This window comes from Accipiter gentilis, chromosome 7, assembly GCF_929443795.1.
Source record: "Accipiter gentilis chromosome 7, bAccGen1.1, whole genome shotgun sequence".
NCBI classification, from domain to species: domain Eukaryota; kingdom Metazoa; phylum Chordata; class Aves; order Accipitriformes; family Accipitridae; genus Astur; species Astur gentilis.
In genome coordinates, this window is record NC_064886.1 from 32968059 (window position 1) to 32986969 (window position 18911).

Genomic DNA, 18911 nt, shown 5'->3' on the forward strand with positions numbered 1-18911 from the left:
GCTGCAGAGCTGGAGTGTGCATTCACAGCAAGTCATGGAAAAACGTGGGCTTTGCTGAGCATTTACAGAGGAAGGTCACTAGGAATCAAGGCAACTGCTGAAAAACTCCCACAGAGTGTTTACAAGACAGTTAAACCTGTTTTTGTTGCAGTGTCAAGCTACACAAGTGCATTACAGTGTTCCTTTAAAATATGCTTCAGCATGCGGTGCCATATATAATGTGCTCACAGTTAGAAAATGCAGAGTTAGCTGCCTTTTGTTCACCAGTATCTCAGTTGGCTGGCTGGCAAGTCTTGATAAAGAAACAACACAGAGACAGGTAACATCCCAAACCTCAGCAGTGAATTAAATACCAGCGAGGGTGAAGTCCCGCATCTCTCGATAAGGCTGCACAGACATCATATGGGGAGCCTCCACGGGCGGCTGCCCAGGAGCCCGGCTGGTTCACGCGACTGGCGATGGCGCACACAGCTTTTCTGTGCGGGCTGGTGGTTCAAAGCCAGCTCAGACCAAAAGTGTTACAGTAATTACCCTCTCATGGCTGGTGTACAGTGATAAATTAGTCGATGGGAGCAGCAGACAATTCCTAATGAGTGACTTTTCATACCAGAAAATCACCGCTGTTGCCAGTGATTGTTAGCTTTGTTGAGACTTAGCAGAAAAGCCATGAGGAGGATGGGGCATTGCAGCTGCCTGCTCTATCTTCTCTGTGCATGAATACGGAAGCTCGGAGAACAATGCGGCACCCTTCAAATGCTCGCCCTGCTAAAATGAAAACCCACTGGAAGCCACTGCAACTGCTAAACGCTCTGTGAGGGCGGTGGCTTTGAATGGGAAATGTGCCCTGGAGAGCATGGAGAAACAAGGCCCCTCTGACTTGCACAGCAGCTGCCTGCATGGGAATGATCGCCCAGATCACGGCTACCTCCCGAGTCAGCCAACCTTCCTGCGCGCACGCTGCTGCCCGAGCCTGCAGTGCCATACCTTGAGCACGGGTGCTCGTGAAGACCATCGGCCATTCCCTTGGAAAAGGAAAGGCTTTACATTCATGCATTTTGCGCCATTCTGGCAATGGTCCAGTAAGAGCAATATTGCTGTTTTTCTCTACTGCCTCCCTGACTTAAAAACAGCATTAGGCTCTTCTGCCCTGGGAAGGAGCACCAGACTGTGCTGCTGTCAAGGAAGCTAACTCTGGAACATGGACCTTAGTCTCGTATTTTGTAACGTACATGTTTCACAGACTGGACAAAACACCTACCTGGCAAGTCACTGGACAGTGCTGGCAGAAGTTATTTCAATCAACAGAAAAATATGGGTCTATCGTTAATCAGATCTCACAAGTATAAAACTGCATTTAAAAATAACACCCCTCCCTCCCCCCCCCAGTTTGTCTACAGGGTCAAATGGCCCAAGGTGCTGCTTCAGGAACTGCCCTATGGGCAATACATTACAACTTCCGAAAGATTTCTTCTCAAGTACAGAGTAAAGGCAAACAAACAGAAAACCAATTTCAGAAAAACATCCGGAAGAATTACTCACCCCACCAAATCCTCTAAAGCGCTGCAGGACATCATTGTTGATGAAACAGGACTGCGCAGGATCACGGAGGGCTTGGTCCAAGAGGTGGTCGATGAAGTAGATGCCTGGCTCGATAGTCAGCACCATGCCCTGCTCCAGGATGCGGGCGGTGCGCAGACTCCTGAGCCCTGGCAGGTCAATGCGCTCCACTCCCTGCGGAAGAAACACTGGTTCTGACAGACAGAAAGGCAATCTGTGGTGACCTTTTATCAAGACCCTCCTACACCGACTGCTCCATAAGAGACCCCAAATACAAAAACTAGTTGGGAAGTAGAGGACTAAAACCGTGCTGTGCAGTTACCTCTCTCTCATCAGTCCCTCACTTAGCTTTCATGTACATCAATGACCAGCTTTCAACTCAACACCCAAATTGGTTTTTGCACCACAGAAATCCTGGCTTTGGATATGCTTGATACTGTCACTCTCCACCTTGAGAGAAGTACTGCACTACAGAGAAAAAATACTTACTTGCACTATTCCTTTCTATACCCTCCCTTGCAAAGTACAAAATTTTAAGCGACGTGCAAATCTTGAAATGCCCCCTCCACGTCATGGCTGAAATAGCTGAACTATGCAGCAGAGAACAGTTTCTCCAAGGATACGCAAATGCTTATTTTCACTGAATGTTATTAAAATTACACATTTATGATCTTGATTCAGGAGCAATGAGTCTACACATGACCTCATAAAAGCAGCCCATTTAAAACTAAACTTTTGTCAGATTCAGACTTTCAGGCAACATGGTGCTGACTGATATTATTAAAAACTAAGTCAAAACAAGTCCTGACTAGCAAAACATTCTCTTCCTCCCAAAAGCTGGTAAAGTGAAATGATATATGAGGACGTGCTTAGTCAAGGAATTAGAAACACTGCAAAGACTAGTTCAGGATATTAATTTTCTTCCCCCAAATGTGCCAGGTATTGCAACATCGGAATAAATATATCTCAATCCCATTAGCTTTTTGAAAATTCTTTGCAACTGTAGCAAAATTTCATCAACAAAATATTGTGATGACCAGTAAACAGCTCACAGGCCCGCTAGCTGGCAAACACGCACACACACTTTGCTCATGAACACTTTTCCGCTTCAGCCAGTCAGTCAGAGGTTAACAGGTCTGCAAGACCAAGGTGTTATTATCTGGTCTCCAGGTAGCATTCCCAAATCCTGCTTCTGGCCAAAGTCACTGTAATTTTCCTTGCCAGCAAAAGGAGCGACTCCTTTCAGGATCACTAGCAGTGTGACTGGTATCACCAGGATGAAACATCCCCTTTCTCCAAGACAAAGCGCGCTGCCCAGTGCTACCCCCGGTGCCTGGCAGCTGGGGCTGCACGTCCCGGCATGGCTGTGCTCCCGTGTTTCTGCCAGATCAATGCAGGGGGGCAGAGGAGGGCAGGACCGTACCCTGCAGATTAGCCACGTTGTCGTCTCGTTGAATCATTTGCTCTTCAAAGTGTATATAGCCCCACAGTACTGTTTGCTCCTGAGCTCCACTTTCAGTTCAGAGAAAGCCTGTTTCACAGAAATCCTGCTTGCAACAGCTACTCAGCAGTGTTTGTTTTATTCTCAGCGGTCACCCAGGCAATACTGGGGTTGATTTTTTCCCTTTGCAGAGCTTCTGTTCCAATGCACGGCATTGTAGAACAGTCAAGATTTTCAGAGCTCACCAGCCTGGACATCTGTGGGTAGGTTTGCCCCTTTTTCAGAAATGCAGACCATTTGCTTGCCCTCGCAAGCCAGCAAGTGTGTCCTGACCATTTTCACGGTGTCTTCGATACATTTTATTTCCTATGTTTGATCTGAATTTTGCAGAGCATTATAGTACACTAAAATAAGAAAGGACAAGTTTGTTTTACTGAGGCTAGGAAACAAGAATACTCTGATGGTAAGCAAGGCACTTTGCATTTATATTCTTATCAAAACCCAAAGAGAATCAATATATTTCTAAACTTGAAACAATAACTGCACTGAAATGGAGCCATTTTTCTTTCTGCTGCTGCCCCATGGGGTTTGGCATCTCACATATTCATTGTAATGCGTAAAGGAAATGAGGGCATCCAATCTTGTGGATTAATCTCTCCATGAGCCGTAAACAATTAGATTAGTGTCTGGACCTTTTGGTGTCTTGCCAACTATCTATCGGCTGCTTTACAACAAACAACCCATATTTGGCTTTTAAGTACACTTCTCTTCAATTCTACTTGAAAATGCCTTTTCCGAGGCAGTCAATCCAAGACAGATGCTAGAAAGATGAATGTGCAGCGAGGAAAACAATGGCAAACACCCTCTGAAGGCAGCCCTGACACGGCGTCTGCATTTTTTTGCCTTTTCTTAAAACAAATGAGGTTTACCACCAGGTGTGACAATCAAGCCTCAATGCCCACTTCAGATACCTCTGTACAGCTGTTAAGGCAATGTGTAGACATTTTCTCTGGATTGCCTGCAGTCTGATTCTGCTTTTAGTACTTCCTCCAAGAAGCTAATAACACAATTACAGCCCAGCAGCAAGACCCAGGGATTCACGTTTGGAAACCTCCTTCGGCAGCACAGGCTCCCCTGGCTGTCAGCAATGCAGAGTGGGCACCTGAATACTCTGCTCCCCCCAAAGTAAAATTTTAACTTCTCTAGAAGGAATTAATTAACAGTTTTTGATATTCCCCCCATCCTGTCTCAAGTCTAGGTTGTGTCAGCTCTTGGTTTCATCTCCAAATCTTTGGATTTCGCAGGCACTGAAGTCACTGTGTAAGTGGCAGCTGCTGTATCTCTTCCATGAAAGCATCTCTAACGGGCCTTCAGAGAAAGGGTAACACTGCTCAGCTTTTCAAAGACAGCAAGCAGGACACCAGTGGGTGGACATGCAGGGAGGAAGCCCTATGCTCCCTTTTAATGGAGGCTAGCAAGGTGTTTACGAAGCGATGCGTGAAATGGATGAAGAGAGACACAGGTTCTGGCTACCGCATGTACGTGGCCGTGCATACCCTGAGCGGAGGACAGTCCCAGTCCAACTTGCTGCAAGGCTGAAGAACAACATGAGCTGGGACAGGGAACAAGCAGAGAGGGGAAGATGACCAAGCGGGGGAGATGAAAAAATTCCTTCTTTTGAGAACAGCACTGGATTAAAATGTACATCAAATGATGGCTTCAGCATCCCAAATGACATCTGATCTCTGGGCACTCGTGACCATCTCAATAGCCACCACGGCCATCACGTCTAGGACCTGACAGTTCTCAGCAATCAGTCTGCTTCAGTTTATGAAAACTAGAACAAACTGAGGATTTTTTTTAATGACTGAAACACTACCACCCCCCAAACAGAAGGTGACAGGTCTGAAACAAAGACGTCACCATTTTCCACCAAGTCAAACCCTGTTGGCAGGGAAGCCTTGCACTGTCATTCATTGGTATGCATCTTCCGCCATTAACGGATTTTCTTCTTTATGAGGAGGGAACTTCCCTGTATTTTGCAGCTAAGCAACTAACGCCTTGTTTTCAACAATAACCATGATGTTGTTTTGTAGTTAGATGAAATGAAGAGTAAAAAACGTTAACACTGGTGCAGCAGCTGCGTGGATATCTGTTTCTATTACCGTTATACCCTGGAGGCCCGGCCACGGCGCAGGACCCTGTCGCACTCAGTGATGTACAACTGTAAAGCATAAGCTGGTCATTTGCCTCAAAAAAGTGTAGAGAATAATCTAGAAAATATTAACACCTAGGCATCTAAAAAGAGACACCCAGTGATATTCTGGGAAAATTACTTTTCAAAGAACTGTTTATTTTCCTGTATATTGCAACAACAGACTATATCCAAAATTGTTTTCTAAGACTGATTTTATTTGGAGGTTCTGCTCGCATTTTAAAATTGAGACACTCCCCCCACAGTAAGCACAGATGTATGACACTGTCATTTGTGACTGTACTCCTGCCAAGAACATCAGATTCCAATTAATGGTTCATGTAAGGTAACAAAACCCAGCATGTCTAGGCAATAAGGACTGTCAAGGGAACAAGAAAATTATTATGTAAACTGATTTCATTACTATGTAAGCAAAATAAAAGTTCAAATTAAGTTAAGTGTGCAAGTAATATAAAATATAGATCTATTTTTGGAATAAGCAGGGAATTAGGAAGTATGCAAATATGTCTATCCCCCAGAAAAGCAGCTGTGGAAGACTAGAAGTTGCAATATCCCCAGAATACCTCAGTATAAGGATGAATTACTGCCTGCTCCTAAGCAACTCAATGGTTAATGGGTGTATATGTTGCTTTTTCCACGGAAGAACTGCAATGTGCATCATGCTGGATCTTGTCCCACAGACACTGGCTACCAAAGTGATCAGAAGCAGAAATAGCTTCAGCCCCACTCAGGTGAGCCTGATCTTGGGTCCGTCTTTGGATCAGAACAGAAGAAAACCACAGGTGATGTCTCTGTGCTGGCTGGTCATGGCCCACAGGGCCATTACACTAGCTAGGGATGCAGAAGCGCAGAGACGCAGGGACACCTTCCCTGCTGAAACCAGGGGCTACAACACTTAGTTGCCATCCCCCAGAAGTTTCCTCAAGCCAGCAATGGCAGCAAAACATGGCCACAGCACACATCCCCGAAGCTACTCATAACTGCAAATACTGAACCATGTAAAAGGTTCTCATAGCGACACAAACTAGTTTCTGGTACTTTTTTTCCAGCTAAATCATCACAGAACTTTTTTGAGACTAACAAATAGACTGTTGCAGTTGGACCACATTCAGTACAGTGAAGTCCTAACCATTTTACCAAGCTAAGTGCAATCAAGTATTTAAATTAGTCAGAATACTAACATTATATTTAGATTACATGAAATCAACACTGAAGTGAAATCTCAGCTCTTTGACTCTTCCTTATTCTCCCACTGCATGTACCCAACTTCTAATTAGCTCATTTATTGTAAAAAGAATGGAGCTCTATGCAGCTAATAAAATAAAAGTCTTGAATTCCATTTCACTTGTCTCCTGGTCCCTTCTCTCTAAGCCCTTGTTTCTCTTGCTGAGTGCTACTAATGAAGATTAGTTTATTCAATCTATCCTGCTTTTTCCCAGCAGCCTGAGCTGCCTAGTCACCTGAAGGAACTGCTCGTCAGTCTTGCCTTTGGAATCAGCAGCAGGTTACAGGAGAACATGCCCCAAGCACCACATACCACTTGTGGCATTTTTAAGTCAAAGCTTCCATTTCTGCAGGAGAATCTAATTACTAGCTGGAGCTTTTGGGACACAGCTCAAAGTTAATATTGGGGGAAAGGAGGGCACATGATGTTTAACTGGCTCTTTTTATTTGAAACATTTTTGTCTTTTCCTAGGTATTAACTGTGATATCAGGTTTAAGCTGCTTAATAACTTTCCTGTTATTGCAGGGAATGAAGAATTGCCTGCCACTTGTTCAAGGCACTGCTGCCTGCTCTATGTCAGACAGAACTGAATTTCAATCCATCGCTACAGCGTGCTTCTGAGCATAACTTCCCATGTCATTTTTGCTTCCTGACCCTTAGATGTCACCAAGCTCCACTGCTATCATAATGGAAATAATAAAACAGGGGTTATTTTTCTTTTTTCTTAAAACCTAACCGTGAGGAAAAAAAAAAAGAAATAGCACATAGTAAAAATCACCAAGTTGACAACTACAACATAAACCTGGAAGATGAGGAGAATCTTTAGATAGAGAATTCGTAAGACATGAGATAAAGAATTGCAAAAGCTACCAGCGACACTGTTTTAAAATGAGACCAGTGACAAGCACCATTTAAAGTCTAATGGACAGGTTTTCTTGTGAAACACTGAAAGCGTATACAGGCGATAGCCATAAATGAAAGAGCTTTTTCTTTTGTGATCTTTTGATACTACTAGTATTAGTGGAAATTGCATAGCAGAACCGCTAAAGCATGCCTAGGATACTTTTTATACCTTATTTTTACTTATAATTGAAAGCAGGACTGTACCATTTTGGTTTTTCTCTCCTCCTGTGCCTAGAATAAACTCTTCAAAACCACACAAGCTCTGTTAGTCTCTGCTAAAATTTCAGAAAGATTTGAACAATAAATATTCAGATAAAAACTCTCTCAGCACACAAAGTCTTTTGCAACAAACTTCAACAAGTAAAACAATCATAAACAAGTATCTCCTTCAAAAAAATTAACCAGAACTAATGAAACCCAAACCAAGCAACAACCCCCCCCCAAGTACATGACACTTTCTTTCTCAGAGGAGGGAAACCCTGGGGTATGACAGGGCATGTTCTGCACCATGGCACTGCATTGACACAGCACCTGAGCCTTCCCTCCTCTTCTGCCTCTGCTTAAGTCCTAAGCTTCCATAAACACCCAAACTCCAGCATCTGTCCTAACAGGGAAAAGCTCCGGGGAACTGATCACAATTCTTCTGAACCACAGCAAGGCAAGAAGATCTATTAACCTAACTCTGGGAGGGGTCCAAAATCCCACAGGAGAATCTTACACTGCAGGAAACTCTCCTGGTTGGTGTTAGACCCAACAGATAACAGTAAGCACTACGGACTTCTGTGCTGCTCTGCATGGAAATGCTGTGGAATTTAAAGTCTTCACCAGTTTGTTTCTTGCCTGCACTCTGCCTGCTCAACGGCCCACACAACCATAGGGCTCTGCTATGGACGAATTCAAAGAATCAAAAAGAAAGTGATTCAAGGGGACCCCATGAAGTACAAGCAGCAGGGTTTTTTTCTCCTAATCTTTTCTCAAGGTGTACAATCGCTTGCAAGAACAAAAACTAAAGCTAAAACTGGTGGAAGGCCCTTTTACTCTTTGCTCATATAAGTGCCTACCATACAGGTTGTTTCATGTTTGCAGGTCCTGGGTAGGCACAGCTACAGCAAGGCTTTGCAAGGTTATGACCAAGTGAAGCAATTTGCATCACTGGGGCTCTACATAACAGCTTTAGGCTTCTTGGTAAATTCACCTCATCTTCTGCTTCTTAAAGGAAAAAACATTAATGCATCATTTGCAATGCTAACCACAAAAAAATGAAATCTTCTGCTTCAGCATAAAGTAGGATACATAAGGAAAATAATTTTTGCCAGAACAAGAAAGGGAACAAGATTATTCCTGTATTCTCTAGTAGGTTTGGTGACCTAAATCCCCAGACAGTCATCTGGGATCCAGAAGCAAGATTTCTGTTAGAGCCAGATGCAGCTTGTATACCTCTCTGAGTAGCAGAGAGGTTCCCCAAGCATGCACAGTAATGGAAAGACATGGATAACTCCAGGATCAAAACAAACCTCTAACCTTAATTTGCTGATGCAGAATAGCGATGAAAGGATCAGCTTTTCATGAGAATAGAGAATTGAATTAAAACTTTAAACTAAGGTAAATCTTATAATTTTAAAAGACAAAACAAAATGAAACTTGTAATTCACAAGATGTTAAAGTCACAGTAGTTATTAACCTAACTTAAATTAACTGGCTTATTATTATAGAAAGTCATCAAATGTACTTAGCATTCTTTAGAGCCTTACAGTCAATTAATATAACATGAAATTGAATCAACTCAAGCATCTAGAGACGCAGAACCTAGATTTAAATGAAAACTTCAGCCTCATCTACCTCAGGGTCTGAAAATTTGGGATCACCTACCACATTTTCTCCATTGCAACAGGCACAAACCCTCATTTATATCCCATATCGAATTTACCCAGAAACAAATGAAAGAGTGTGGGAAAACCATCTCCATGATTAAATTTTACAGCTGAAGCTAAGCCCAGTGGAGTTTTCACCCTTTGAAGCTAGCTCTGTCTGACTAAGGGCCAGATTTTCTGAAGTGATTAGTACCACTGGGGCTGAATTTTCAGAACTGCTCAAGTTGTAGTTAGACCCTTAAAAGAAGTAGACAGATTTTCAAAGAAGCGTTCGATGCTCGGTTTCCCCGTGAGGAATACCACGGTACACTGTGGGAGACCTGACTCCCAAAGGAGCTCTTGACTGCCGAGTACTTCTGAAAATCAGGACATTTACTTACATGCTTCAATGGAAAACATTGGTGGTTACGCTCTTTTAAAAATCTTGCCCTAAACACAGTTGCTAAACTGTACTTATTGCTGGCCAAAACCAATTATTCTTTATCATGGAAAAAAAAGGAAGTGTTATATTTTTCTAATATCCCAGAGTATCCTTTGCAGAAAAATGTGCAAGTTTTTTACAGTGTTTGTCAAAGAGGAAGAAAGTGCTTGTTCAATGCTGCATGTGAAAGCAGCTTACTGGAAAAGATGAAAACTTATTATTGCCAATTTTGAAAAAAGAAATCTTTGGCTACTAATGAATAACTAATCTAAGCTAACAATGTCTGGAAATAGTTTTTTTGGAACACACAAAACTTTGTGACGGATAAAAATTAGGAAATTAAAGCTTATTGTATTATTCCAAATGTAACTGTTTACACTTGAGGAAAAATAATGGAATAATATCCACTTGGAAAGTTTTTATTTTTAAAAAATCCTTTGTAATACTCCCAGAAATTCCCTCAGCCAAAAGCAAATAACTTGCTTCTTAACCAGCTAGAAAAAAGAGCATGATACTACAGGCATGGGCTCAGTGTACAATAAACACACAAATGGCTTTATGAAATTCCTTTGAAAATCTTGCTAGCTGAGATTTAAAACGCAGCAAAAATCACTCCACAGCATACTAGATGTCTTCAAAATGCATTTTCTCATGGAACAACGAGGCGCAGATAAAAAAACCTTCTCCCATTTAATACAGACACGTATCACACTCACATGAGAGGTGCCCAATTGCTCATGTTTTGATTTATCTGGGGAAAACCATGTCCCCTGAAGCCTTCCAGTGCCTCCCTGGCCCCGCAGCCCTACGTCTCCCTCCTGCCATGGGCAGGGACCATGCCTCCCATTAAAGCTTCAAGCCCTGAGAAGCCTAATGAAGTTCACCCCATCGACAGGCTTTTGAAGTGGGTTTTCCACCATCAGGTGCTCTGATGCTCAGGTACCTCACCTTAGTCAAATGACCCAATATAAAGAGCCTCATGCTTTGGGTCAGAGAGAAGTGATGGGTCTAACAGAGGTGGAATTAATGCTGCAGGGAGAGTTTAAAGGGGCAGCTCTTCTGCAGCACCCCAAATTCATTCTTTTTCAAACTAAGCTGATGCCACACATCCATCTATGTGCACATTTATATGCAAATACAGAACTTCAACTATTTGTCTGTGAGCCCACGTACATGCTTCCCTCACATGCAGGAAATTTGTTATTTAGGATTGGATTTTGAAAGTAAATTAGCCATGCAAACATTCTTAGTGTAAGAATGCAGTTGCATGACTACATAAAACAAATAATTTTAATATTTGCAGGTATAAAATTATCTACCTGTGTAGAGCTCTGGTATTTCTACATGTTAAGTATGAAAGCGGAGAGCCTAACTCATTTGACAATACAATCCCTATATCCATTTTTATCTATAACAGGTTGCTCTTTCAAAACTGAGGATAGATCAGTCTGCTTTCAGAAAAATGACACTGAAATTATATAACATACTGGATAATTAACGGTTATAAATTTGGTCATATGTAAATAAAAATTGTTTCAAAAACTGATTCTGCAGCTCATATGCCACACTACTGAGAAACCTGCTGAGAGATGGAAGGCATATAAGGACCATTGCTCTATACTCCCCTCAAATCAGTTCTAGAAATCTCCCTTGAAATTAAGGTACTTGCTCTAACCTTCAAAGCATACAGTTTCTAAGTAAAAACCCAGCACGGTACTTTTCACTCTCACAATTCTCACTAGTTATCTCTTTACCCCACCAAGTCTTGAACACGTGCTCCAGTTTCCGTAGTAAGTCCACCAAATTCAGAAACGTTATTCACAACACAAGTGAAAACAATCTAAGCAAAGGCATGCAACATTGGAGTCCCGGATTTTTAAGTCCACAAACTCTCCAAGTAATCACGTCCCTTGTGCTTTGCTGAATGCCTCTATTTGTACACAGAGAGAATGCAATTGGGAAAGATAGAGGGGCAAACATCCATCCTTTCTGTATTAGCTAGTGAAGAAACCTTAAAATCAGAATAGGGTTGCTTTTGATTTTTGTTCCATTTTTATTACATGTAAGTTTATTAGCTGATGCCAATACATTGTCACCACAGTACTGTGTCTCAACAATAATTAGATTGTGAACATAATGAGTACCCTCAAATATTATATACAGTTTCTTCCCTGCCTGCAAAAGTGAACCCAGCAACAGCAGCTGTTTTGTAGCCTGTTCACCCAACATGAACATGCTCCAAAATATGCTTAAACCTTACCTAACAAGTTCTTAGTTTCTTTTCCAGGTTCTTCTAAAAGAACATCTTACACAAGAGAGAACGCAAATGATCCATTTTCATACTGTATTATTGAAAACCCTTAAACAGTTAGCCTCAAATAACCAAAATATAACACACAGAAAATCCTTCTGAAATATTTCTGAAGCTGCTGTAAACTTCCTTTCTTTATTCAAACCTTAAGTTCAATTCCCTTTAGAGACTTTTTTTCAGTATCATTGCAAACTTCTTACCATTTATTGGTTACAGAATTTTACCCATTCTGCTTTCAAACCACAGTCATGAACCATCATGTTACTTCAAGGAAACTCAGAATACAAGAGGTTATGCTTTCACATTTGCAAAGACTGGAAGCCTTGATGGATTTTTTCTTTCAATTCTCATTCCAGGACAACACATCTACATTGGTGTCCATGTTGACACTGGAGACCAAAGTTCAAGACAGGAATATGAGCCAGCTTGTTTCCATACGACACAGCCATTGGGATTTACTAGCCCAGGTGCAGCAGTGGGCTCCCACAGCTGTCTCACATCTGGAACGAAGCAAGTGAGTCTTCCCACTACAGGTCTCAGGTAGACTTTAGATGTTCTCTGCCAAAGCACAGGGTATGCTTGAGTGATATACCTTACAGTGGTGACTCATGGAGGAACAACACAATGTATGTAGAAATTGAACAGATTAAGAATGCCCAAAGGGTGGCATCAGTTAACTTGTCCCCATAAGCAATTTCTGTATCAACGAACTAATAGACTCCCTTAAAGTAAACTGCATAAAATATCACATCCAGAAAAAGGCATGCTTAAATGCACATCTGCTCCACCTCTGAGAAGATGCAACCAGCTAATCGTGCATAAACTAAGAGAAATGCTGATCAAATTGAGAGGGGTTAATCTGCAAGGCAGTTGAGAATGGACTAACACTAACCTCTGGGTAGCCTCCAACGTCATGCACGTCAATTCCAAGTAGATGTCCCAGTCCGTGTGGCATAAATATTGCACCCAGATGAACCTTCACCATGTCATCTACATTGCCTTTCAGAATGCCAATTTTAGTCAACTCCTCCAGATGGACTCTGTCAGCCAGACGGTGCATATCAGGCCAGGCGACCCCTTAGAGAGCAGAAAAAAGCAGCTGAGTTAACTATTGCTAAGTTTTTAAAGACGACTTTCAAAAAGAAGATGTAACACATGTGCCCTTTGTTTATACAAAAAACAAAGGTGGAAAAAGCAGCTACATTAGCACAAAAATACTTTAAACAAGACAAAATCATCGTAACATGCACGCGATGCCCAGAAAACTACAAATGATAAACAGCAGCACCTTATAATCCAGATCCACATGAAGAAATGTTAAGACATTGTATCTAAACATGTCTATACAGATGCAAATGTATCAGTGAGTTTTCTAAAAGAATGTCAACTGTAAAATACAGTTGTTTAAAATGCAGAGCATAAAATATTACTATCCTATTATTTTCAATAATGATCATACCCATTTAGAACACTTGAGATGGACAGTACTTTTCTACATACATAGAAGATTTAAAGCCCACATCTTTCTGGCAAAGACACTCTCCAGAAATTAATGATTCCCTTGTGTTAATGGGCTGTGTAAAACACAAGTCCTCTAATACACGTACTAAAACAGCATTACAAAATACTGTTGGTTGACTAGAGACAGAGTGCCAGGATACATTAGATTTCTATTATTTTGGTATAGGATACAATTTTGTTTGACAAACTGCTGGGGGGAGGAGGGAGGAAGAAAGCAGCTCTTTTGTTAGTAACACAGTACTGTCTTAATTAGTTCACCATGGCTTTGAGTCATCATCAACAGCGCGGTTGCAGAGTCAAGACAACTAGGGCTAAGGTACAGTAGAAGAATATTTTCCTTGTTCAGTTTTGGCATGATTAAACAAATAAAGGCCAAAACCCCATCAAGTTCCATTTGCTTTAATCCAGTTAAACATGCAGCTCTAGGGTCTTGTGAATATGAATGCCATATCATAATTACATTAGCACTTTTACTGAAAGAACTAAGGCTTCAAAGGCTGAAATAAAATCATCCTGTGGGAGTGCTTAAATAAAATTCAGTTGTCTTATATGGCTCCAATATAAAGGTCGGAAACAAAACGAAGAGGAAGTGGCTGCTCCGTCTTGCACACCGTCCACACAGAAACCGATGCACTTTTATGCTCCTATTAACACTGACTGGGAATGAGCTCAGCTTGTAAGTTAGTTAACAGGCAGTGTCCTCTTCCCCATCAGATTACTCGGAGATCAAACTTGTTAGCCTGTTGCATGCAGGCAGCCAGAGAAGCACCTTCTGTGCCTGAGCAAGACCACAAGACAGAGGTGTGCAGCACAATACGCTGGACAAACTCTCGGTTGCTGTTTCCTCACAAAAGCCAACAGTGCCCAAGTGAGTGAAGCTTACTCATAAAATGTGTGCAGTCTTCCTGTTCAAAATGTGCTATTTTTGTGTTTTCCCTCCGTCAGAAAGGAATTTAGATTTTTCCTTCAGTAAGAATTAATACAACTATAACCAGTTGTTCTTTGACAACTGTGTTCAACATAATTATATTTTACAAGAATTTATCTTTTTATCTTTTTGAACATGGATTGTATTGCAATTTTCACTTCTCTAGATTCATCTATGTTTCACAGCTGTCTCACAATAGGGTCCAATCTATTGCATGATCTATTGAAATCATTACAATCTATTGCATTGATATTACGGATATCAAACTGGAAGCATTACTGAATCACAGTTGCTTTCCTCTCTATTTTGTAGTTGTGGGAATACAGAATTTCTGCGTGTAACTCCCAGTTCAGCTTCTGCACTTTGCAATCAACTCTAACTGCTCTAAAAATATTTAATAGTCTTTCTGGGGGACACTAGATGTTCTCTTGAGAAGCCTCCCATGATTTCTTAGCTGAGTCTACAAGTCTTCTATTTTCATCCCCATGACTACAAAGCTACATGTAATGTCTGACCCTGGTCAACTATTTGAAGCCTCATCTTCTCTTGATATAAACGAAGATAGAACTCTGTTGCTGGAAGAGAAAACACAACTATAACCCAGATGCTCTGAACCAACTTAAGATGAGGTACCTGTTGTTTGCAGTACAGTTCCCCTCTATAGCTGTGATGGTACTATTTGTCTCAATCCAAACCCACAGACTCCACTTCGGAGTGGAGAAGCACCTTTAACAAACTAAGGAAGAGATACATCTAACAAGAGATAAAGATTAAACTGATCAGAAATAAACCCACCAAAACCACACATACATTTGTCTGCAGAAGTTTAACAGAGCAAATGAATGAGTCTACCGCCCTAACTGAAGAGATTGCTGTGGTTGCAAATCCTGAGTATTTCTGGGCACTGAGCAAATCCATCAGAGCCCCTTCTTCCCTCGCCTCTACTTTTTTCTCTCATTGAGAAAAAGCATGACTATTTCCCCTCTCCTCCTCCCGCCCAGGCTCTGCGTTCTCCATCTGTTTTGGTTTTTATTCATCTTATCTGTTTCATTAGAGACTGAGGACAACAAAAAGCTCCACTGCGAAATAAATAATGAGGCTGGATGGAAAATCTGCAGCTTTGGGCTCTCTCTTGGAACAAGGGCAGTGCTTCGGACAGAGCCCAACAAAACAACTCTGGACCACTCTTTTATCATCTAGCCAGTGCCATCAGTTTTGCTAGAGATGGGAAGTACTTCAGCTCCAGCTCTCTCGTGCATACTGCAGAAGCTGCAGATAGCACTGGGACAGCTCTGGCTGGAGGGAAATTAAGCCACTGCTGGAGGCACCCCGCTAAATAGTACAAATCTTGTTTTACCAGTAAATAGGTGCTCAAATAGTCCTAATTTATATATATATATATATATATATAAAAGTGTTATAGATAGATTACATTTTCTATTCTATTGTCTGGCTTCACATTTTATTCTACTATGACTCCAGTGTGGTAGTATTTCACACTATCAGACCACTCTCCTCCAAACCACTTAACCTACAAGCATTGTATAATACAGTCACACATACACAGACTATTACTAGACAAAATATGAGGATATTTTTGAGCTGACTAGAGACAGTGAACAAAGTGGAGTGACCTTACTGGTCTTCACTTAAAAAAATGGTGATATCATTGTCTTGTTTGATATGAGCTGATTCCCATCATGCTAGGAATAAACTTTAATAATAAGGTACAAACAGGTTTTTTCCTCCTTTTTTTAAACAGGCAATTCGACAAAGAGAGAGGATCTAAATGCAAATCTTCAAGCATTTCCTAGTACCCTTATTATCTTAAAACATTAACTTTTTTAAGAGAAAGAACTACTTTACAGCAATAAGGGAATTACTTAAAAGTACAGAACGCAATCTATGGAAGAAAGGAAGCATCCTAATTCAAGAAAGATCTCTTAGTCCATTTTAGATATAAAGTATATTCATATGCTGTACACACTTCATATACCATACACAGAAATACAGAACTCTTCAAATTTATTTTAAACCTAAAATTGTATTAGGTTTATCTGGCAACTGGAATCTTTATAATACAATGACCTGTGCAAACCCAGCTGTCTCTGGGACTGGCTGCCATGTCTGCACTCAACAGTCATTTAAGTTAACTAGTAAGAATACTTGAAGAACTTTTGCTCTTCAAGTATTCTACTTGAATTCTACACCTCAAATTCTACTAATCTAATTTTCCTATATACATACTGAACTCCCAATAATGGCAAAAAGCAGAGAAGGGAGGAAAAATTAAATATCACAGCTACCGTGACTAGGAAAGCCATGAACAGAATTTTCTGGTACTCTCACATGATGTGCGATTCAACAATCTGGATATGCCAGAAGGACTTGCAATAAGGATATGTGAATCTCTGTGTTAAAGCACAGAGATATCTGTATTCCATTCAGATGTCTGTGTGCACATCTATGTGTGGATAGCTTTAGCATGTTAAAACAAAGAAATCTATAATTAAGAAACCTCTGTGCCAGAAGCCAGGGAACGCTCTGCCCAACAGGACAGCATTTGCAGATGTGAAGAAAAAACACTAAACAATGCTGAATGAACAACATTTTGTACAAAGAATCCTTAACTCATGGAGGTTACTTGATGTTCAGGCACTTCAGTTTTTTGGATTAACAGTGGCGTGGTGGAGAGCTTGGTCACCCACCACAAGCTGATGCAGCAGAGGTAAAACATGATAGCATTCTTGTAGTGAGAAGCAGCAGTTAAAAAAACAACTAAAAACCACAACAAAACAACTTCCACACAAGTGGCTCTAACATCAGTTATGTGAGTTACTGCAGCGGCTGACTGTTTTGCAACACCAGCCTGCACTAAGCTCCCACCACCAAACACCCACTAAGAAGTGTTACTCGTGTATTATTCAGGACTAGTATTTTTAAGCTTTGGTGAAGTTTATCAAGGTTGCAGACATGCTTTTTGTGTAAAAAGGTTAGTTCCATTATTATCTTTAAGCCAATTTATAAACCAATTATAGTCCACTGACAGATGAGGTTTAGAAAGCTAGATTGGAGGGTCCTTGGACTTTGACAGCTTGTACCAAAATGAGTCTGCACTCAGGAAAATCTGCTGATGATGTGTCTGCTCCATTCTTAATTCTCTGCCAAATGAGATACTGGGTAATACAGGTCACCGGACCAGCGATTGGCTCCCTAGGAAAGCTCAGTTACCAAGGCTCATTAGGTTGCGATTCGTTACTTGCCATGCACCATGTGCTTGGGCAAGAGGCCAGGACAAAAAGCACCTTTTACAGCAACCAAAGCATTTGAGATCCCTTGAGATACGGAGTGAATGAACTACACAGCAACGACCAGACAGTGCATATGTCTGATAACGAAATGTGACAGATCACAGATTAATTAAACAACATATAACTATGGAGCCTATTAGTTTTCAGATACCAGGCAAACAGTATAGCAGAGATCTGCAGACGTGTGAGGTATTGTGTGTAAAAATGACAAACTTAATACATTAAGTTTACTAAAAGGGTTTTTTTTCAATTTACTCCCACCAACGTAAATGTTACCTGATATTCTTAGATACTACTGTGACAGAAAAGAAAGAGATAAAATGAGTATTGTTTTACTTCCTCGAAAATATTTCTTCACTAATTACCTGTTTGTCAAATCCACCAAATTTCAGATAAAGCACCATGTTTTAGGGACTCAGAAACATCATATAATGATCTCTGCACTAATCTGTGACCTCTCTGATCACACCCTTGACAGGGAAGATTTTTGTTCAAAAAAACCCAAACCACCCCAAACCAAAAAAACCCCGAAGAAATGCCTCTAGTGAAACCAGAAATCAAAAGCATCTCTACCTTTTAATGAACATACCATAACTTTTTAAACAGTAGCATTAAAAAGATCAATTGTTATAACACATCATACTAGAAACTGTTCCTCAGTTGCTGTTAACTCACTGGTATTTTCATTCCAGTGATTATTTTCTGATGTTTTATTAGAAGCTATTCGAGAACATAAAGTAGAAACAGCATACAAAAGTAATTTAGAATTACTGCGTGGTATTTAGCCACTTTGGTCAGAAAGTGCTCTGAAAAGGCCTAACAGGATTTTTTTGGCTGCTACTTAGGGTACTTTGTGGTTGTAATGTGACAATGATTAAACCACAAATGATTTAGCAGGGTTTTTTTGTTGTTGTAGGGTGGGGGTTTTTTGCCAGCACAGATGTCACAATCTTACAAAAAAAAAAAGAGTATGGCAAGGTTGTAGTAACTTCTCCCCAAATTGTGCTAAGGTTAAGTTACATTTCATTTCTGAGTGTCCACAGACAAGGGCAAAAGGCCCGATGTCCTCTGGCAGTGCCACTGAAATGCAGACATAACACGCAATCCCTGTCCAGCCAGCAACCCACTGGAACAGACTAAAATCTGCCAACACGCAGTGACCATATCAGCCATAAAACAATAGGTTCTTAAAAATTCCCATCTAACC

General features: G+C 40.9%; 1 protein-coding gene across 2 annotated transcripts in view; it reads right to left on the reverse strand.

Annotated features, from left to right (window-relative positions):
- PEPD (peptidase D) overlaps positions 1–18911 on the reverse strand; it is a 175983-nt gene that overhangs the window by 7395 nt on the left and 149677 nt on the right. For both annotated transcript variants that reach the window (XM_049805309.1, XM_049805308.1), the window contains exons 13-14: positions 12837–13021; positions 1540–1731 (exon numbers count right to left, since the gene is read on the reverse strand). In XM_049805309.1, coding sequence (XP_049661266.1) covers positions 1540–1731; positions 12837–13021 — 377 coding nt within the window. The remainder of the gene's footprint in view (positions 1–1539; positions 1732–12836; positions 13022–18911) is intronic.